Source organism: Neopsephotus bourkii, unplaced genomic scaffold (assembly GCF_033783945.1).
Source record: "Neopsephotus bourkii isolate Nb327-2 ecotype Australia unplaced genomic scaffold, CSIRO-AGI_Nbou_v1 NB_753, whole genome shotgun sequence".
In the NCBI taxonomy this organism is placed as follows: Eukaryota; Metazoa; Chordata; class Aves; order Psittaciformes; family Psittacidae; genus Neopsephotus; species Neopsephotus bourkii.
In genome coordinates this window covers 2,641,361-2,664,727 of record NW_026901251.1, presented here as the reverse complement: position 1 = coordinate 2,664,727, position 23,367 = coordinate 2,641,361, and the positions used below count along the sequence as shown (strand labels likewise).

The 23,367-nt window shown below is 42.3% G+C and overlaps 1 protein-coding gene across 2 annotated transcripts in view; it reads right to left on the bottom strand.

The window, feature by feature from the left end:
* Positions 1 to 11,987: 11,987 nt before the first annotated feature.
* KLHL14 (kelch like family member 14) overlaps positions 11,988 to 23,367 on the bottom strand; it is a 63,073-nt gene continuing 51,693 nt past the window's right edge. For both annotated transcript variants that reach the window (XM_061354912.1, XM_061354911.1), the window contains exons 6-9: positions 18,306 to 18,496; positions 17,981 to 18,139; positions 15,175 to 15,332; positions 11,988 to 14,708 (exon numbers count right to left, since the gene is read on the bottom strand). In XM_061354912.1, coding sequence (XP_061210896.1) covers positions 14,568 to 14,708; positions 15,175 to 15,332; positions 17,981 to 18,139; positions 18,306 to 18,496 — 649 coding nt within the window. In that variant the 3' untranslated portion in view covers positions 11,988 to 14,567. The remainder of the gene's footprint in view (positions 14,709 to 15,174; positions 15,333 to 17,980; positions 18,140 to 18,305; positions 18,497 to 23,367) is intronic.

The window sequence follows — 23,367 nt, the reverse complement described above, 5'->3', positions numbered from 1 at the left end:
TGTGCTGGGCTGTGCCAGTGCCTGCTCTGGGAGCCTCCATGAGACTGCAGTCACCCTGGACATAGCAGAAGAAGGACAAGGCAGGGATGTAACAGCAGGAAGTGAGTGGGTCAAGGAGGGAAAAATCTTACCATTTGCCCGCACAAAGCCCACCTCTACCCTGCACCATTCAGTTTCCCTTCAGTCATCAGACACCCCAGCTTTGCCCCTAGTTTGAACAACATTTCTGCCATCTCTGTCCAACCTGCCTTCAGCCCCGTTTCTCTGCTTCCATCTTTCTAGCAAGCCCACTAGCAGTGGTTTCGAGCAACCCCAGCAGCAGTGGTCACTCAGCAGCCCCCTGCTCCTTGGGTACTGATTAGGAGCCATCACTTGCCATAGACACCAAAGATGAAAAAGGAGAAATACCACAGCTCTTCACTGAGCACAAGTTCAAAGCTCTTCTTTACAGGGAAACAGTGAATCATAGTCTCAAACATGAGTGAGAAATTATAGCAGAATAAATCATATCACTTCAAGAACAGTTCAGAAGTGCTAAGAGGCAATACAAAATATGAGCATTCCTTCTTAACATTAAAATAAGGGATTTAATATTACGAAAGGAGCCTAAGGAACTATTTTTAAAAAGGCCAAAGTTTTTAATTCACCAACTACTTTCCAGGCTTGATGACTTCAGCTTCTATTTAGTTTGCTCAGGTCCAGAAGTACTTCAGGTCCTGCATTAACTAGACTATATTTCACAAAATATGGCCTAAGTACCCCTTTCTTGACCTCCTTTGTCTATTTATTTAGACTTGAATTTGTGTTAAATGCGGGACTGGGAAATTTTTAAGTGCTGGGTCAAGCTCATAATGAGGAAAAGAAGTCCAAAGAGGACTGGTACATACAGAGAATCTCTTTCACCCTGAAGCTATTTCCGCCTTCATCTTTCCCTGCATACTGGTTATGGTGCACAAAAGCATCCATTTGTACAGCGAGCTGGAGTTCAAGGAGCAAGGTATTTCACAAGTCAGTGCTGGTGCTCCAGCTGCTGTATGCCCTGGGGACTGTTTTTTGTGAAGAAGAAAAAAGAGTTATCCTGTGCCCAGAGTAAGGGCTTTGTCTTGTACACACCAGCTCAGTACTCTAGCTGGTGCCTATCTCCCTTTATTCTTAGGAAGCCAAATCAATATTGCCCTCCACTGGTCCTGAAACTAGTTTAGCTGCTGATGTAAGTTGGACAAAATTGTTAGTTCCATCAGGGACACTCTGAAACCAAGACTTGGCTTCCTGAGATGTGTTGGTGTTGTTCCATCTGTGCTACGACCTCTTGCTTTTCAGCCTTAGGTGTAGTGGGGACAAGTGGTGTTGGTGTGACTGTACAGTGGGAGGGGTGTACAAGCAGCACCACTTCTTGTGGAGACCAACAGTCTGTAAGGGATTTTTGGTTAGGGGATCAGTTGCTCAGCTTTTACTCAGAGCTCAATCAGTGTGAGCTCTGGCATTGTCCAACATGACATTAGTGAATGAATTTGCTTGTCATCAAACAGTAACACTGCCATCAGGTCCACTAAACATTTCATATCTCTAAAGCTTGTGATACTATGTTGAAAACCCATGTCCTCAACTATTACGTCTGCTGATGCTCACTGCTGGCTGAGGAGGTGAGGAGCCCTACCTACAAAGCCTCCAGGCACATCCTGTGGATGTGGATGTGCACTGTCTCCAAGGCACATCAAGTGAAGCCAGCATCACTTGGATAACCCAGCCAAACACCAGCATCCAACAACTCCATGCTAACAGCAAGGGAGAAACGAGATACTACCCATCGTGCTGTCCTCTGCAGGCTGCAGGTTTGTTCCTCAGAAGGGTGGTGTGAAGGTGTGTGGTACCAGCAGATGTCATCTGCATGCTGGTGGTGCAGAGGAAGCCTGTTAGAAGATAGGTATTTCTGGTACAGTGAGCAGCAGTGAAATGATTAACTGTCCTGGCATTTAAGTGACCATAATTAGGCTTCCTGTGAACAGCCATTTGAGATAAATAATAGAAATTCACACCTATCTGAGTCCTACAGCTTTTCAGCCTATTTGGGGCAGGCTGAAATTAGGTGTGTAAATCTCCTTGAGTACCCCTGCAGTTGTCTTAAGGAGCTCTGGCAGTCGCTGGCTTGGCCTCCCTAGCTCAGTCTTTTAACCTGCTGTTCCAAGCATCACCCCCATGAATAAAAATGTTCCTGGTTTGCAAGGCATGCTTCCCAGAAAATTACTCTTCTAAGGACCCACAAATCTTACTTCTGTCTGAGCATGACTTGATACACCTGGAATAGCTGTGGGAAATAAGTCCAGCCACGCCTGGTTGAAGTATGAAGGATTTTACTATCGATACACTTATTGTGAGTTATCATACATAAGAAAAACTTGTTTAATTTCCACCATTGGTTTCTTTCAGTGAGGTTGGAAGAGCTGCACGGGAGCCATTCAGATGCCAGAGGGGCTCCTTGAAGAGTTAAGGACTTAATTGTAGAATAATTTCGAGTAAGTCACCAGGAAAGATTACAGGACACGGGTTTTTGCAGGATATTAAGAATTATATCGCCCCTTCCAGGGCTATCTGCAAATCCACTGCTGGTGCAATAAATAACCCCCCAGATACAAGAAGACAGGGAGCAATCAATGTCCTTGCAAACTACAAGAGGTCTGTTTTCCTGACAAGAGAGGCAGTGAGAGCTACAGTTGTTGTTCTAATGCAGTTAATGGGTGACAGTATGCTAATTAGTCAGATTAACTAAGCGGGTGAGTCATGCACTAACCCTTCTTGAAGGAAAGTGCCCATTTTGAGATGCTAAATGAGAACATAAATGCAATCAGGTATAGAATTCTTGAAAGATAAGACAAGAGCAGACCTGCTTGTTAATGGAGCCAGTGAAATTAATTCTGCTTTGGAATGGGGTGCACTTTTTCATATTCAGGGTTCTTCTTAACGGGGAAAGGTTCAAAACCTTCTGATCTATACAATGCATTTCACTCTGGTCTAAGCTTTAATGACCTAAAATAACAAAGATATTTCTGATATTCTCTGCTATGTTTACACCTTTGGAAAAGCTGCTTCTTTTTTCTTTTTTCTTTTTTTTTTTTTAATTAGAGGCATTCAGATGTTTCAAATGAAGACAAAACTATAATATCCTGAAAAAGCTCTCTCATCTATAATTGATGGGAAAGTACTAAAAATGTTTATTATGAACGCTCAAGCGCTTATACTGAAAAACCACAGTCCCCACATCTGAGAGGTTGGCATTGATGCTCACTGGGACCACAGATGTGGTCCTTCTGCGGTGCTGGGAGTCATTGCTGAGTTTTAAGTAGATCTGTGCCATTGTGTTGGTGTTTGCAATTCCTTGTTTTCTCTGTGGCCACCTGCTCTGTGTGTGTTAGCCTATTTTATCCTTTTATTCTTCATCACTTATCACAGTGTGGGCATCAAGGAAACGCAGAAGTGGTGCTCACAGCCATGTCTGGGATGCTTTGGGTCCCGAGCTGAACATGGCTCAAACAGCCCTGCAGCCCCAGTGTCTGGTCTGAAATCCTTGTCAGCTTTCCAAGTGCCTGATGTGCCGAGAGGAGGGAGCACCAGGCCTGGCTCAACACGTGTATGTGGTGTTTGCTTGTGCCAGTACCCCCAGCAGTCCTTCGGGCACTGTGGGGCTTGCAGACGCATGCTGCTGAGGATGAAAGCCGGTGGGGAGGTCAGGCAGTGCTGTGAGAAGGGCTGCACAGAAGCTCTGAGGGAAAGATGCCCAGGGGAGTTCTGTGGTCATCAGGACACTGTGAAAGAATGCAGGCCTTCCCACAACTACCCTTGGGCACTGAATTCACTATTAAAATATTCTGCCTCATACTTGTTTTTGAACATGCTCTGTTCACTCATCATTTGCCAGAACTAGTCTTCTTTCTGAAAGATTTCTGACCCTTCCAGTCTGATTTCAAGGCAGCTGCTTGGCAACAGGATGCCAGAAGGGCTGGCTCCACTAGTCCGCCTTCTTTTCTAACCCAAAGTCTCTCCAATGCCACTGCAGTGGCCACCAGTTTCCACCCCAAAGGTGGCTGCACTTAGGTGATTGGTGAAGTGATGCCTATATATATTTGCAATCCTCTGAAGTGCCTTGAGGCTTGCAAAAGGCACTATATAAATCAATTAATAACAGTATCAGAGGTCAGTCAGCCAATAAGAATACAATTTAGTTTAATGAGAGATAAATGAGACAGACAGAGTGAGAGGCAAAGGGAGCTTCAAGGCTCCCTACTTGGTGCCAGGCTCTAAATACGCTGGCTCCTCGCTTTATCACAGTTATCATCAGAAACACAGCAGATAATTGTGTCATTGCCATTTCTGAGTCCAGTGTTATATCTATTACTGGTTTTGATGTCTTACTCAGCTCTGTACCAGTACGATTTTAGGAAGAGTGTACATTATTTTCATGAAAACAAATATGAGCATGAGGAAGCATTTTTCCCTTGCGTGCAATTCCTACTAAAGAATTTACATTCTTCTAATTTACTGGTTTACTGCACCACTTAGTGCACTCCTGAGATGTGCAGAATGTCCTCGCAGTTAAGAACGTGCAGATGAAATTTACCCTTTTTGCACTGAATTACTCTCTCTTCCCTTGGAAGTCACCATGCTCTTTCCTCCCTCTAAATCTCCTTTAACCACTCTAATAAAAGAACAGATTATTCTGCATAGTTACAAAATGGATCCAAAATGGATGGTTTGGCAGTTTTCTTGGATTTTAGGGTAGGTACATATTTTTGTCACCAGTCTGGTACTAAACAGGTGGATGAAAAGACATTGCTTTACATTTGTTTCTTCCTATTACGTGGGACTGTGGATGTAGGAATGAAAATTCTCCATTCTAGCCCCAGACAAAAAGCTGGGCTACATAACCCTCATTAAAGCAGCATCTGATAAGTTATCAGAAGACACAGAGGACATAGGGAAATAGCCCAAAGTAGGGTAGGACAGGGGATGGGGGATACCTGTGTGGCAAAACAAGGAGGTGTTTTGTGTTTGTGCCACCCCAAACACCCAAGCTGCACAGCCTTTTGCTGTGTCTGTGTCCACACAAACCTGCTGGGGTGTGCTGGATGATGCATTGGGTCCTGCTCCCCTGGTTGTGCAGTCTGAAGAGCTGTTAGTGAAGGTGGCAGCTCCTGTCCAGCCCCTGCACGTGTTCTTTCTGGGGGTGCACAGGGAGCTTGTGCTGGGTTCTGAGAAATGTTCCAAGGCTCTGTATTATAGGAACAGCCATTAGCAGCAGAGCATGAAACTTGTATCTAAAGCAGAATAAAGCAGTATGAAGTGCTCTTGGTCAGCGAGCCCATAGCTGTAAGGCAAGGCTGACGGGCTAAAATTCAGCAGTTTAGAGTATCATCTTTACATGCAGAATCAGCTCACCTGGTTATTCCTAGAAACGTCTTTGGTTTTTTAGCTGTTTCTGCACGCACTGCATGTCTCTCCATCTGGCAGTTGCCTACATTATGCTGTAATGGGGTACTTGTTCAGACCTCAAGCCCTGTGACCATGGTCAAAGGAGGCAAAGGAGGTAGAACAGACCTTCCTAAAGCCCTCTGACAAAAGCCAAAGGCAAACAGAGCTGACTTCACACATCAGCAGTTTTGAGGTTGCATCACCCCAAAATTCCGCTAACATTTTTGAGTCCTTTCACGTGCCTCAGAACAGCAGTCTGCAAATCTGGGGCTGTCTGCTTCACACTTAGGTAATCCACTTGCAGCAGCTCAGATGTGGACATGAAAGCATTGCTTCTGCAAGGGGGGCTGCTCTTTGTTCTCTCTCCTGAGCCAAAAAAAGCCAGCCCCGAACACCGTGACAAAGGATTAGCTCAGGCCAGGCTGCAATGTAAATAGTCAGACAGAGAACAGAATGGCTTCTTTTATCAAACTTAACATCCCAAAGCTCTACTGATTTCATTGTCATTATGATGGTGATTAATTTGACCCAGAGTACTGCCACCCACTGTTAAAGCCTTCACTGCATCCCTGTTGATAGCTCTCATGACAGAGATTACAGTCTGCCACTGCGTTGTCCATAATTAGTACTTGTCAAAATGAGATTTGCCTATGGTAGCCCACTGCCCATGAGAAACCCATTCAAAATTAAACACGCTTTGAAAAACAGAGGACAGTTCATCCTCTAATTGGAACCAATGAGTACACATTGATGACACTCTTTCTCATCTATGAAGTGTTGTTCCAGGTCTAAAAAATGACCAGTGTCCCCTGGTGAAGTACGAGGGCACTGATTCTGTTCTGCTGCTGGGTTAATTCTCTAAAACAACACAGTTTAATTGCTTCACCTGAAACAGGCTGGGGTCAGGGCACAGTGACAGTCCCTGCCACATGGCCGGTACCAATGCTGTTGCCCAGCTGAGTGACTGGCCCTCAGGAAGGCAGTGGCTGGGCACAGCTTGGGGAATAATACCTTGTGCCAGGGGGATACCCAGGAAGTCATTTGGAGGAATCATCACACATTTCCTGGGAATGGAGGAGAGAAGAGGGAGTGAAGCCACGCAGCCTATGACCTGCCTAATGGGCTGGCATTGAAATGTGAGGTTCATATTTACTGGGCTGTAGGCTAGTCTGAAGCTTCACTCACCGACACTTCAGGCTGGAGTAGACACAGAGTCTAATACACATCCACTTTGCAGGCCAAGGCTACAACCCTTTATTATTCCTTTTCCTCCACTGTAAGAGGAATGGCCAGTGTTACTGCAATCCTGCATGCAAAGACTCGGAAACCACATCCAGTATCACTGAGGATTACAACAAAAGGTTTTCTGATTGAACTTTGAACTACAGGGCCAGGGATGGACATGGCAAATGTGCTCAGAATAAGTAACCACGCTGGAATCAGCTGAAGTTGATGTCCAGTGATATCTTTCACAGGACAAACCAGACAGCCGGTGTTTGTGATTGGAAGAATGAATACGTATAGCTATGAAAATTGTTCTGCCTCAAGCCATCACCTAAAAACAAGAGAAGGGAATCCAGAGCTTGACACTCTTGTGCTGGTCAAAACAGACCACTGTGGCAGGTACCGGCAATGCAGCTCTTGAAACCAGTGGAATATACCACGGCAAAACTCAATGCTTGGAGAATAATTCACAAGGGCAGGTGGTTTGCCAGACAGTTCTTCACAAATGTCTTTCATTTTATTCCACTAAAACCAGCAAAAGAGCTTAAAAGATGACAGTAATTTACTTCTTCTTCCTGAGTGCCCAGTCACTCATAAAGGTGTCACATTTTCCTACAGCAGGTTAACTAATCTTTATGCAGTCCTGTATGTAAACTTACAGATTTGGGCTCTGTATCTAAATCCTGGCACAGCCAGATTGTGGTTTTCATCCTCCTCTTCAGTGGAAGTGCTGTTAAGAAGAGGATGTTTTGTCTTGAAGAGTGCCAAAACCCCAGTCTGATCAGCTCTGACCTGAGCAAGTTACAGGGAGGCTTACCAGGGGAGGAAAGACCCCACTGAAAAGCATCATCAGTCCACTGCCACCCTGGACTGCATTACTGCACATTACGACAGAAAACTGGTCTTTTCTACGGTGGTCAATGTGCAGCTGAAGACATGGGCCAGCTGGAGCTCAGCTAAGAAGGGAAAAAATACACAGCTGGTAGAGGTAAAATCCATAGGGAGGAAAGACTGAGGGAGGAGAGACTGGGTCCCAGGCTTAGAGAAAAATGAATACTGGTAGTCTCTGGGCTTGCAAACAAAAAAAGCTGCTGCAAAAAGCATGGGAATAAACAGTTCGCTTATCCACTGAGACCAGAAGGAAAAGAAGCTTCAAGTTCTGCCACTTGCAAAAGTTTTAGGTGGTTTAATTGCAGACTTCAGTTTTTGGAAAATACTTGTTTTCGCTTTTAGGTTCTTCCTGGAATCATCTCTTTAAACTAATGAGACATTTATGTGAGACATTAGGAAGCATTTTCTAATGATGACGATGACTACATCCCGTCACACATCGCTACGAAGGTTAAGGCAGGTCAGCAAACGTCTGCTGGGAGAGTGCTGGGCACTGCCGACCCCGCCGTGGCATGGCGGAGGGGGGGGACGACCTTGGCAAGCACCAGTCAGCGCTGCTTCATATCAGCCGGCAAGCCTGAAGATTTACTTTCACCCTGAAGGTAATCAGTCAGTCGTGATTTTGACCTACAGTTTAATGTGCTCTCTTGCTATAGTTACAGACATCCTCCTCCTGGTAATGCTTCCTGCTGTGACCAATGGCATCTTTGCAGTTAAAGAGGTGGTTTTTAAAGGAAAAACACCCAAGTTTCAGTGCTGTTACTGAGTTTACAGTTTTAGCGAAACCAACAGCACAGCAGTCCTTGCTATGCTCTATGAACTTGACAGTTTCTAGGTGCAAATGTGTACGTGCATATTTACACACCTTTCTCAAAACCCTTAAATACAGAGGAAGCAACAATTTTTCTGTTACTGTTTATGTGACAGATCTCAGTCTCAGTATTCACTATTCCCAGTAAAGTATGTTTGAAGTTCGCTTACTCCATTCATACACAATAGTCTTGATCAGCCAAAGCTTTTTTAAAAACATAATTGTTCTGCACAAATGCAAACAAAAAATGGAAATGAGTTTGCAAAGCATCAGGAACTGAATACTACACCACATACACCGAGACACCAAGAAAGCTTTACGTCTACAATCCTTCCAGTGAGGTTTTCTGCAAGATGCTTAAGGATGATATGAGGAAATACTTCTTAAAGATAAAACCATAAGGATTTTAAAGGTGTTTTGCAAAATAACCTCAACCATTAATAAATACTCCTTTTGAAAGCACTGCAACGATTGAAGATATTTCTCCAAACTAAACAGGTTTTTAGTTAAAATTATGAGACCACTTTAAATGAATTTAATTGATTTTTGTGTGTGTATGCTGAAATAAAATTTGGCAAAATGCTACATTTGTTTTAATCTCTTTTCCTTATTTTCACTTTGTAAATAGGTTCCCTGTGCCTGTTCACCTCTAAGCCCAATTAAATTCAAGGGCAGCAGATCACAAAACCTAATGCTACTTGACCAAAATTTCTACTCTGTGTGGCAAGAGAATCAGCAGAGAGGAGCTTTCTTTGCTAGATAAGACTGCAGATGTCATCTAGATGCTAATTGAAGTCATTGTACAATCGTGTTAGATGCCCTGTTTTCATTTAATATTGTGGCAGGTAACATAGTACCTGTGTTCTTCAAGAGAGGATCAATGACACAAAGGTAGTTTGCTGCAGGGAGAAAACAGACAATTAGGAAATCAGTTTGTATTCAATCTCTGTTTACACTGGTTGACCACATCTCTTGCAAGCATACGTTTCTCTCTAGCTTCAGAAATACACAAACATATCAGCACCAGAAGTCTCCTCTCGTTTTAGTCTGCAATTCAGGATTGCTTTATTAATCAACGCAAGATGCATTCATTGAACTGGATTAATCCTGCATAAGTAATTTTGAAATTTCCTGCTGAAGTTATTTTTCATTTCTGGGAACAAATCATTTATTTGGATTTTCATATATCAGGATCACAGAGATTTGCCACAGTCAGATTTTAATTTTAGTTACATCTGAGCTGGCTTATATATTAGGGCATATAGTTTTGCATGAGAGCATCTTCTAAAATCTGTAATTGGTGTGGAACACTGACATGCACAGAATACATCTGACAAGGTCCAGAGAGTTAGGTTCAGTTTCACTGATCAACATCTATGCTGCAGATTAACTGAATCTTTTATGGCATTACAAGCCCTCCAGAATTCATTAGTGTACTTTCCCTCTAACCACTCTGACCTCCAGTGCTGCTGTTGCTGCTTCCTTCATCTGGACCTGAGGCTGAAACACTGACTGTTTTCCACTGCTACACTAACAATGGAAATGAGAATGTGTATCTTAAACTGCTCAGGAGTGTATATGCTGGCAATTACTGTCTTGGCCTCTTTAGCACTGTTTGGGATGTCTGTCTCCTTTGTCATGGTTTGTACCTTAAAAGCAAGAACTAGAGTACTATGCTGGCGAGTGATTATAATCCAATACAAACTGGTGTATGTAATGAGGTTTGGCATGGATTTTTCCCATAAATTGGCTCACAGATACAGCTAGCAGAGTAAATTGTAAAGCAGGAAGGGGGACAAACATGAAGGAAAGCAAAGCTAGCTTTTAGGAAGTGGGTGCACAGCATCTTTGAAAACAGTGCTATAATCAGTGGAAAGTGTATTTCTGAAATGCCATTTTTGCCTTCCTTAAGGGTATGCAGATGGTTCCAATCAGCAGCAGTCCAGCCTTCTCACAGCTCTCCAGCAATGAACGGAAGCACAGCTCAGGACCAGGGAAATAGCTCTTACTCACTGACTGGTCTGCTGCTTTCCAGGCCCAGCTCTGCAAAAGTACCTACTCATGTTTGTCATGCTGAGGACAAGAAGATTAATCGTTGGCAGGAAGGCCAGCACAGAATGGTAGAATACACCGGGTGTCCCACTCCCAAAGACAACTCCCATCTGAGAATCAGCAGTGGAAAGGGCGCTGCTCCCCAGCCCAGCAGGTCTCAGGACATGTGACACACCTGCTCTTCCTGTGCTTCCTGCCACCAGCAGCAGCTCTCCTCCCCTACCGCCCCTGCTGGCTGTAGCTGGGTGCTTGCCACAGCCCAGGAAATGCAGAGGTGCCACTGGGCACCTTTCATGGTTTTAGTTGTGCTGAAGTCCACACACTGAAAGCCTGAACACTGTAACACCCAAGTACTCTGCTGATTTGATTCTTCTGCTTGACAGCTACACCACTGTCAATGATTAGCTGAAGAAAACAGGAGCAGTGCCATCACCAAGTGCGTATTTCATGTCCTCTTGCTGAGTTTTCTCCCGTTTCTCTTCTGCTCTTTGTATCACCCCTCCTGTCATTTCTTTCCAGGCTTGCTCTGATGTGTGCCTCTCAGAAGCCATCTCTGCCTTCCTCATTACTCCGGCCCTTACTTTCTTTGTGCCCTTATTCCACAAGAACTTCATACTTTCTCCTCTTGCAGGCTCTAATTTTCTGTTTTTCCTTTCATTCTTACCTCTTCTCACTTCATACCCTTCCTTTCTAAGTTATATCTGTCCACTGCTCCTATCTTCTCCCCCTCCTGCATTACTTTTAAGAAAATATGCACTAATCTCTCTTCCTTCATTTCTCTTCTGCACTAAACTCATTAATGAAACAGTCCTATTCTATGTGCTATATTACCATAGGTGCTGCTGGCTCACCTTTCCCTTCTTCATAAAATACTTGAACAGACTGATCCGCTCTTCTTAGACCAGACTTTCATTGCGCCCTCATCCCACCCCCAGCACAGCTCACACTTGCTCTAAGGACTGCTTTTTTTGTTTGCTCAGGGCACCCACTGGGTTTGTGTAAGAAGACTGTGGTCCCTGACAAAGGTTCATAGACATGAATGAGTAACTAACACATGTAGTACAGGAACTGGTATTGATAATGATTCTGCTTCCTGGTAAAATTCCTGCCTTTACTTGCCAATACCTCTTGTCCCAACTCCACTACTTTTCACTTGTGCCCCCAAGAACAGAAGTACCTATAGGTAGAAGGCTATCTCCATAGGGGGGATATTTTGAAGAGGGAAGAAATCACCCCAACTAGCACTAAATTCCCCCAAATAAGACTGTATTTAATGGAGCAATGTCCTTTTCGCTTACCTTACCTTACCATGGGACAGAGGAAGGCACAAAGCAGTGTGACGCAGAGGCATTCCTAAAATGTCTTATCAGACCCTGCCTGCAGGCACCCAAGTGGGGCTTTCCCTGCTGGAAGCACATGCCAGGCATGGGCGCTCAGAGGCAGTAGACTCTAACTCCCTACATTTTACTGTGTCACTGCATTTACAAGTGCTCGAGAACAATGAGGCTGTTATGGATGGCCACAAAACAAAAGAAGTTTACACACCTACATGATAAAAAAAGTTCCAAAGAATTTAATGTAGATATTATTTATACATACACTTTATAAGTAGGAATATGGCAGACAGTTGAATTAGTACATAAAGTTTTATTTAAAGTTTCCCCCCCTACAAGCAAGCTTCATTTACACAGTCTAGTACTGTACAAAATTTACATTGTTTGTGTGACTTATTCAGTTAGCACTTTCCTCGGTCATGCCTTCCTGAAAGATAAAAAGATTTACATATAGTCCTCATAAATCTTTAAATTATCTTGGTAAAAAAAAGAACCACTTGAAAGGACAACAAATATCCTTTAGAAATGGTACATTTTAGTAGAGACAGGTGACAGTCAGTGTTTAATGGCAGACCTTATCCTGATCTTAAATGTCATTCAAGGTTTCTTTGTTTAGTATCTTAACAGTTTCCTTTTTATATATATTTATATTTATATACCTTCAACAGGAAAGAAAGAAAAAAAAAGTCATGATTGCACCAAATATATTTTACAAGGGATCCCTTGGATCTGAACAATATAAATAAATACAAAACCAACTAAGATTGCACTATATAGTAGAAATGGATTGAGAGTTCAGGATATACACTCCACCTTTATGAGTTCCTTAGTGATGCTCACAGGAAAACTCCCCAATGGTACATTCAAATATTAGCATCTTCAGATAATTACTTTGTTTAAACAATTCTTTTCCAGGCGTGCAGCTGCCTCATCTATTGGGTTATTGCATTTGTACGGTATCAGTCTTTACTGCATTACTCTGATTTTACAACTGTGTAATTCTGCTGCAAGCAAGGGAGTTGCACTGATGCCAGAGAGAAACAGTCCCATGGTATTTGCCCTCCACGACTCGTATTGCTCTCAAGCATCAATATATAGTATAATTTCTGTGTACATTCACCCTCTTTCTATTTTGCAAAGCAAATAATGATCCTTTTCTCCCATCTACTGCCTCTGCAGTAGAAACCGATCTCCAGTAGTTGCCTGCTCCTTGCTCAATGCACTAGCATTAAGTCCTATAGTGGAAGATATATGCAGGCTTGAAAATGCAGGATCTGAGTCTCCTTTGCCCTTTACCTGGTGCAGATAATTATAACCAGGCAAATTAAATGTTAGATACTTAGCTAACATAAACCGAAGTATATCCACTGGCTTCAGTGGAGCAATGTCAGTTTATAGAAGTGAAGAGGACAGTCCTGAGGATAATGGATGCAGCACCAGTAAACCACAATGGAAGAATTACACATATACTTTACTGAGGTGTACATAATTATGCTAACTGCAAGGTGGTGAAGAACTGGGCTCAGATTTTGGCACTGCTTTTGCAAAGCCAGGACAGAAAGACATAAGCTTAAAACATAACAGAGCCTGATTTGTGCAAGCGACTATGAGTTCATGAAGCAAGTCTTAAATGCTACTGATCCCAGGTGGTAGCATTCTGAGCTCGCTTTGCAACGTGTAAGTAATTACACAGGCTATAAGGCAGTGGAAAGTCTAGCCTCATATTACTTTGGATCAATAGTAAAAATCTTTCAGAGTACATTTTAAGATCAACCACACAGGAGTATTTTAACTACTTACCAGCGCCTCTCCAAAATTGTGCATAATCATTTAAGAGTCCAAAGTAATTACATTTACAGTTAAATGCAGTCATATTGTCTTTGGAAGCAACTAGCACGGATGATCTTAACAGGTCAGTGAAAAGTAAGTAAAGGTTCCAGTGCTTTGTTAAGTGATCATAGAAACAACTTTACAAACTCTGAATTTAAACTGTAGGATGAAATCTCTGTTACGCTAATGTAAAAACAGCCATTCCTTGTGATTTCAGTGAAATGACTCTGACTGTACACAAGTGTGATTAGAAGAATTTGATCCTAATCCCTAAGCTGCTATTGCAAGAAGTGCTCTGTAAAGCATGGCTTTCATTGTAGTCTGCTTTCCGCTGCACTTACACATGGGGACTTTGAAGGCAGAGTGTATTAGTTGCAAAGCTGTGCAAAAACTGAATGATATTTCTTTACCTTTTATAATCTTCTGATGCTGTGCTGCTTGCAGAGCATGTGAAGTAGCTGTAGGTTAGGATTACAGAGGAGACAATTCTGCAATGCAGTGTGAGCTTTTCACTATCTGAATTCTGAAGCATTCATGAAAACAACATCCTCATGACTTCAACACAGACCACATGCAGGTAGATACAATGCACAATACTGATCTTGTCCTTCAGGCTGCATTTGAACAGTTAGCCTTCATTTTTTTTTAAAGTTAAATTTGATGTGAGGAGTATCTCTGCAGCAGGAAAAAGTTAAAATCAGTCTGAAATGGCAGTCTGTCAGCATGTAATGTTCGGTGTGTTTTAGCTACTTGCTTCGTAAGACACCGGCATCTATCTGAGATGGGACAACACTTGGTTTTTGTTTTCCTTTAGTTTGCTCCTAAAGCATTAAATATTGAATAAGGGGTCAATTATGGTAGCTTTTTTTTTTTAACAGGAATCCTGTTCTAATAAAATATTTACGTCACCCGTCATTATTTTCCCAAATGCAATCAGTGTTCGTGTCAGTGCTCCTTGACTATCATTTGTTGTATGGTACACAGGCTGGCAACACGACAGTTGAGCAAGCAGGTCCTGCAAGGGGCTCAGCAACATCTCCTTCTAGTTCTGTCCAAGTTCCTTTCTCAGGACTATAACAAATGGTAGAAGATTTGTAGGCTCCCTGCAATAGAACAAAAAGTCATATTAAATGTGGCTTTGGTAAAATCCAAGTCATGCACCAGCTTTAAAAGTATTCAAAAGTGACTCGTGGATTTGAGCTCTGATTTAGGAGCCCTTAAAGAGGTTTCATTTTCATACGGGCTGAGCGCCCAGACTTTGCAAATCAGGCTCCTCTACAAGTGCCTTAGGGCTATAAGCATATAGTCCCATCGATCTCTTTTGCCAAATGTAATCTGTTTTCTATGTTACTCCGTATCAGTGAATACAACCTGATAATAACCCACCTAAGGAGAAAAGCACAAAGGTGAAAAATACTCCATGTTCTCCAGAAGCTGAAAACCAAACCAAAACCTGCTCCTGCAGCTACCTCATCCCTCCTGTCCTCTCTGTCCCGTCTGAATAATACACAGACTGGCTGCAAGAACTCAGTAGGAATGGAAGGGTCAGTGCAGAAAGCAGATACATACCATACTCCAGCTGTAGCCTCCTACGAGGTAAATACTGTCTTCAAGGACTGCACAGCCAGGGCCACTGCGACCCTCCAGAATAGGAGTCTGAAGAATATTCCACTGGTCGCCTTTTGGATCGTAGCATTCCACAAGCATTACATCGAGATGGGAGAAACCTAGATGAGGCCATTGAGAAAAGGGTATGTGCATTATGGCATACTGGTTTAGTATTTGCTTTACTGTTACATTTATTAAATTACAGTTACTATTATATTATTAAATTTATAATATCGTTAAATTTTCTTCTAGAAAATACTGCCATATGCATTTAAGCTATTTTCCATAACATTAATGTCTCATCAGTTCAGGTCAAATAAATCTGTTGAAGGCTTTTACCATTAATTCTACAGTCTTCTGCAAATCACAAGTACATGTAAGACACGAACAAATCAGAAAGTAACACCCAGTAATAACCTATCAATGATGCAAGCAGATTCAAGCAACATTCCTCTTCATCTGTCAGCACTAATGCAAGTTTGAACATGTAGGAAAAGACTGTCCTGGTAGTCTTTCCAGAAGTCAGCGGATCCAATCTAATCAAAAATCAACAGATTAAATCTTGCTCAGAAATCAATGTCTGGGGAATCAAGGAAGAGCGTAGACAACTGATGCTACTTGGTTACAGAGGGACAAGGCACTTAGCATGACAGATATAATGTTCAGGACCAGTTTCAATTTTCAAGCTGATTTAAGGTGTATCCTAAGCACACAGCTGTGATGTGACAGTCTTTATGACAGAAAATGTACAAATGATGGTCCCATCTTTCCCTGACAGACAGAAAATGGCTCCATGCAACTGCTGCTTTGTAGTCACCTAAGGGAAGATGGGTGTCTCAAGCTGCATCAATTAAGTGATCTGAACACAGACACAGAACACAGGAATCCTGATTCCTGCTCCAGTATTTCAGCATTTCCCTATCTCACATTACCTTCATTATGTAGTAATCTCTACAGCTCTGCAGTAAGATTATGGTTTCCTTAATATGCTGGGATGCTTTACTTGATGCTGCCATCTTCTCCATCAAGGTATGACAGAAAAAAGAAGTTAGATTTTCTGGAGAAGGGCATTTGGTGATACTGGTACTTCACAATTGTAAGAGTATTATTTATGTCAGGAATGAACAGTTATGATGAAATAATTTTTCATTGCTGTGAAGTTTCCAAGGGGCCACAGAAAAGCCACCACAGTGAGCCCAGAATCTGTCAGAAGCCCTGTAACAAACTGCAGCATGCACATGACTAGCTGTGGTGTGTGTGGTAAATGCACTGCTAACACTAGTATACAGATCCAGTTGCACAAAGGAGGACTTTGCCATGGAGCACTGCTATTGCCCCGTGGTGAAGAATCTGTGGCATTTCATCTGCACTTTAGTCCACTCCCTCCTCCCTTTCCCTGCAGTTCCTCCTTTTGTTTCGCTGTACAGAAGAAACCAGTTTTCCAAAAAGCCCCTCTACCGGACAGCCAAAAGCCTGGATGTTGAATGCCTCTCACAACAGTGAGTAATTCATACACAACAAAGGCACCAAGGCCAATGGTTGCAGAGGCAAAAATGCCATGTTTATTAGAAGTTCCTTCTTTCCCAGAGGACGGTAGGTGAAACTGGGTGGAAGAAAAGAAGGCAGAATGGAAATAATTCAAGCCTCTGCAAACCAAAGCACGTGCTTCAGCTGTAGGAGAGCTGTGACATGATGACTTCTATTTTCCTAGAAAAGCCAGCACTGCAACCTCTACAGATCTGTAGGTGCACGTGTGCAGGCAGCTCTTACCCCCTTCAGCCTGTAAGGTCCAGCCTAGGAACACCCATCACAACTGGTGGTAGGGAGCCCTGTACCTGGGAAAATTTCCATCTGAGACATCCCCTACATGCTCCACAGACACTCAGATCTTCAAAGCAGCAAGTAGCTGCAGAGCCTCCTGGGGACTCAGGTGCCAGTCATCTGGGCACACGGCCTGGTGCTACTGGCACTTAACATCACTTTTTCTTTCGCATTACAATTTCCTCTTTTGTTGTTGTGAGGCTTTTTTTTTTATTTACTTTTTTCCAAGAAAGGAGAAAGAAAATGTTGAATATAAACTGTCAAATATTGTCACAGGACACAGGAGCAGGAGCTGTGCTTTTTGTCTAAGTGGCTGGATTAAGCAGAATCTCTTTAGCTGTAATAGCAACAGCATGTAGGTATTAAGACAGAAATATTAGATGCCTAAGCAGTAGTTATTCTATTATGAGCCCTTTTCAAAAGATGAGAAAAAGAGGCCTCTGAAAAGAATTATAATTCACAAGCTACATTTAATACTAAAAAGGGATCTAAAGAGCCTAGTCCTAATATTTAATGGCTAGAGGGTTTTTTTTTCTCTCTCCTCATTAAATCAGGAGCTTGTTTTTGTGTGGTGCTCTGAATAAAGCTCTCTCTAACTGTGCATTTTGGAAAATGATTTACAGAGGAAAATATTGCTGGTACTTTCGGGTCAAAGAATAATCTGTTTGTTTCATTGAATTCTTGGTAATGACAAATTGTCCGTGCCTTTGAGTAATGGAAGCTCCCACTTTTATTATCTAAGGCATTCATTACTCATATATTTAATGTACTGTTATAATTTTAAAATAATTTGCATAAAATATTTCTTTAAAATTGCTGGCTCAAGTGTCCTGTTAAAATTGTGTTGCCTGTTTTATAATGTACATAACAATGACTGTCTAACACAAATATTCTTTATCAGGAGATGGTGGACATTGAAATGTTTTTTCTCTATTAAAAATGTGACCTTTCAAATGGTTTCCTCCGATTGCATACAGTCGGTCATTCATTACAGCCAAAGTGTGGATTGCCCGCTTTGTGTTCATGTCCTGTTTTCGGGCCCAGACGTCCATCACAGGGTCATAGCAGTACAGCCAGGGGACATACTCTCCATTGTGAACACCTCCTGCAAAACAAATACACATCTGTTAATTAATAATTAAATAGAGACATTGCGCTGCAGCAGGAATTTAGCTCTGTGTTTTGGGGTTCTGGGGCTTTTTTGGTGGTGGTGGTGGTTTTGGGTTGTATTTTCTTTTTGGTTTATAGCAGGAATTATAAAAGACACTGGCCTGAAATATATATTTTGCCATTGTGCACAGCTCCTGCGTGGGCTGCCAAAGGCTGAGGTAAGGAGGACACGTAACGCCACTCATTTGTCTCCAGGTTGTAGCACTCCACGCTGGACAAGTAGCCAGTTTCATTTCTCCCACCGATTACGTACAAGTTCTTGTCAAGGCGACAGGCATAGAAACTGGCTCTCCTGGAGAACAGGGCAGAACAAACAAAACAAGCCAACAACAAACCAATTAGCCACATCAACCACTTTATTTTTCCTCTCCAGCTGACTGCCTGAACTAAGGTAGTAGAAGTGTCATGCTTACAGCTATCCTAGAGACTGTGGCTGCTTTGTTAATCAAATAGCATGCTCCACATCAAATAAATACTTAATTTTTGGTGGCTAAACAATTAACCATGCATAGACCTGGCAGAAAATAGCCCTTTTCAAAGCTGCTTGTTGCTTTTTCACACCCATGAAAGATAAAAAGTTGCTCATTAATGTTTGGGGCATTACCTTGTAAGGGATATAACAACTCAGTAAGACAAAGTGAAAAATGAGGTAGATAATGTAACAATAATAAATTATCTTGACATTCACTTTCTTTATGGTCCTTCAAGGGTCATTGTTCCCAATTTACTAAGAGAACCACATCATCAACATTTTTCTTCAATTATAATTTTTTTCTTCTTTCTGAGGTACTGTAAATAGAACAACTTTCCTTATGCTAGGCACAACATTACATTTCCACCCTTTAACTTGAAAGAGGTCTGTCTCCATCCAACTAACTCTGAGAAAAGTTTTAGCCACCTGCAATAAGCAGCTCTAGTATGTCCCAGCTCCTCCCCAGGCTTCCCTACAGCCATTCTATGGCCAGATGAGCTAGCAAAGGCTGGTGTGCTGTGTCTCTAACCTGACATCTACCCAGGCACCACATGTTCCGGAGGGTTTCTTTCAGTGAAAGCAGGAATAAGTTATTTCTCCTTTACCCAGCTGCCTATTGTCACAAAGTCTGTGGTATGCTTTAATACTTGGAGAAACTTCCCTCTTTGCTAACCGTGGCTGAGACTGGCTGGTGGTTTGTAAGTTGGAGGGGAGGTCAGGCAGACATGAAGACACAGCCATGGGAACAGTAGGGCTTGATGGGCATTCAGATCTGACGCAATGCTGCCTGCTTCTGGCCTTAGGTTTTGGATTGGTGCACACCAGAAAGGGCTCCTCACCAGCTGGGGTCACTGAGCACCTCCTGTCTCTGTGCTTTCACCTTGCCTGCACATGGGCAGCTTGGCCAGTGTGGAACAGCACCCCTTGTTGAGTGGGAGTGGGAACACCACCACAGGGATAAAGCTACTTGAAACAAAGATTGAAACAAGAGGACAGGAATACTGCTAAGTGCCTCCAGCTCAACTTACGAATTAAATAAGACCATTTAATTTATCTGTCAATGGGCAGACAGAAGCTGATGGCATATATTGCTCTGCATGGTCGGGCAGCAAATTGTGCATCTATGTTTTTATCCTGATTTTCTATGGAAACAAAGCTTATTTGATTACACTGTAAGTGTAGCCACGTCTGCCTGAGTGTTGTCTTCTCCTGCTGGCTGATTTCACTCTAATTTGACAGAGGGTATAGGTGTTAGAGGCAATCAAGTGCCTATATACTTCCTGAGAGTATGTGACAGGATAGAGGCAAGACAGCCCATAGAGGCCCAAAAAATAGGAAAAGATGCGGATGCCACAACCTATTAGACATCAGAGCCTGCATGGGAAGGGACACGTTCCCCAACCCTCCCGTGACCTGAAGCCACAAACCCACAGGGTGCCCATTATCAATCCTTCGGGTGCTCATGCATCCACTTGTCTGTCCTTGCGCACCTCTTCTGATGAACCCATTAGCAAACTGCTCTCAGTGTTTTTTTAGTTCAGGTTTAATAAGCAGAGGAAGGTACAACTGCAGGCATTATTCTCTCAACTAGTATTTCACTGACATTATTCTGAATGTGTACTCCTGATTTCATCCACACAGTGTCACTGTAAGGAGCAAAAATGAAAGCGTCAGTGCTTCACTCTTCTGCCTGGATGTGAATATTCCCTCTACAGCTCCTGTCACAAATATTTTAAGCTCCTGTTTTTTCACTTTTCAATGATACAGTGTGTAAGGGCCATGCTGGTAGATGATGACTTTTTAAACGGCTGTAAAATATGATTCAGATTAATACAGCAATCTTTACACGACAGCTTTCCCCACTAAACTGGGAAGACACTATCCATTTGAATCAGAAAACCGAAATGTACCTCAGGATCTGAATATGGACAATAAGACAATTATTTTGTGGCTTCCTTCAGGATTTGCAAGTGCTCAACATTCACTGATCTCTGAAATGCTTTTCCTTCACACCCCTTCACTCAATACCTTGCCTAAATATACACATATAAAACAAAGGAATTTCTTTCTGCTTTCCTGAGATGGTGAATTTATGCCCTGAAACAAGAAATACAACTGCCAGTCTGGGGTTTAAAAGCAATCAGTGCTATTACTGATCCTGCGGTATCTGGACTGGTTTCAGAGTCACTTCTAGAAGTAACTTTGCTTTTTAAAAATGAAAGCAATCTTGATAGGGATTAACATTACTATTATTAAAGTTAAAGCCTAAAGTGAAATGTGGAATTGTTTTCTCTCTCTTTCTGCCACTATTTTTCTCAGTTCACTTGGCCTCAGTGAAGACGCTGACCTGCTCACTTCCACTTGTGCTTTTTCAGGTCCTGGCATGACACTGTGCTTTTTGCTGGTCTTTAAACAAAAAGCTTTTAACTTGGAATGTAAGAAAAAAGATGTTTTAAATGTTATTATGTTCCATACACCTTTTCCAGCTCTGGGCTGAGCTGGAAAGATGCAACAGTATTGACTAAGGTGTCCAGCTGAGGCTCATGCCACAAGTTCAGACACATCTGCTACGAAGACGAGTGGGCATGTTGCTCTAACTAAACTGCTCTCCAAAAAGCATCCTATCGTTACTGCAATGTTGGACATATGTGCATTTTGAAAGCTTATGAGTCACTTGCTGCTTCTCTAAACAATGCACACCTGAAAATAGTACATACTTTTCAAAAGCATGTATTTTTGTAATGTTCTTCAGATGAAACCAAATTTGGCTTTAAAGCAATACACCGATGGCTCTGAATCCATAATGGGATTAGACTTTTCTTTATAGCTCACACGGTAAAATCAATCAGATATGGATTTTACCATATGAGATAAAAGTTTACTCATCAAATATTTCATACAGATTTTCAACTTGAGAATATACTGCCTGTGAATGAGAACCACATTTACCTGCAGTCATTTCAAAGGAGCTATTATAGTCTGTCCTGCCAATTATTCTCAGACTAAATTCCTAAGTAGGTTTTGACTTGATGGACCACAATGACTCAGAAAACCCCATTAAGCAGTCTGTCTTGTCAATGGTGCCTGCATTATGCTAGCAGAGACAGGGCATGACCCTGTACTCCTGGGAGGAGTGGGGAATAGCCTGTTGACTTTAATGGGAATTCCATCTGTCTAAAGGAGCTGGGAAACTGCATAAAAGCTTTCTCGTTTGTATGATCTTCCAAAAACTGGGCCAGACCCTACCTCTAAAAGCTGCAACAACTCTGGGGAAGTTATTAGAGATGAGCAAGTAAACCACTAAAAACATTTTAGAAAGTGTTTAGAAAGATGTGAAAATCCCTGTTTGCCAACAATATCCCAATGCTCAGGGATATTTAAAGAAAAATAACGGGTAAGCCTATGAGTTATGTATCCTGAACAAAAGAGGTGACAATTAATGTTGTCACAGTAAAGCCCCTTGCAGAGGGAACTATATGTGAGTGGACCATTACATTTAAATAACACTGTAAGGAGCAGAGATGCTAATACATCACAGTTTATTACCGGGCAGCTGCTAAGCAATCACAATGCACAGCAGAGTTGCTGACTCTTGGCTGAAGGCAGCAGCTTCCACCAGAGCACAAGGCAAGTCATATTCTGTACCTGTGATTATAAACTCATTGTCTAGTGAAACTGGTCACAGTGGATGTGGTTAAAACTTCTACTTGTCTGCTTTCTCCAACCCTCAACTATCTACTTCTGCCTTCTGAGCTTTGTCAGCCAAATAAACCCAACCGTTCAGCCAGCTGCATGTGCTCCTCAGGAGTTTTGCTTACAGATATCCAGAAGGCCTAATTAGGACACAGATTAGGCTCCACCAAATTGATTTGGGCTCTGCACAAACACTAGTCAGCCTCCACGTCCACTGAGGATGACTTGCACAGTGATGCACAATCTCACACATCCCTCCTGCTCCCCCTGCGCCAGCACCTGAGTCAGCGATGACTCAGTCTGGGGACCTGAACCAGAGGGGAAGGTATCCCTCTGTTTTAAGGTAAATAACTCAGTCATAGGGTTATCCCACAGTGCTGGGAGGAATTAGGGAGAAGGCTGGGTGCTGCTAAATCAGAAGTATCTCTTTAACTAAAGCACTAGCTCTATTAACAACTAAAAGAGAAAAAGGAATTTCAGTAAATAATTTTAAAAGGATGATGTTATTAATAAAGCCAGAGACTATAATGAACTGTGATGCAATTATTTTATCAGTTCACTCAGCTCCAACAGGGAACTTATTCAGATCTGTTCCGTTTTCCCTTTTTCATGCACTGGTACAATGCAGTATTTTTTGGTGACAAGCATCACCTGTGGTTCTGCATGCAGACTTAGGTCAATCAAACTGAATCCTGAACAAAGGTCCTTCAAAAACTCTACAGACTGATATTTTACCTCTGGAAATTGAAAAGGCATCCACATTTCCATGTATCTCGTAATACAAACCTTGAATCACAAGGTTGCACTGAGTTCAATATATTTATGACTGCCGAACATCTTTGACACTGGACAGCCAATAGGAAAAGAACTATAATACTGACAGGACATGGAACAAGGAACGTGTCTTCCTAAGACACAGCGGGATCTCTTGTACATTGGATCTCTGAGAATATGGGTGTTGAACTGAAGGACAGACACTGAATGCTTTTCATGTCACA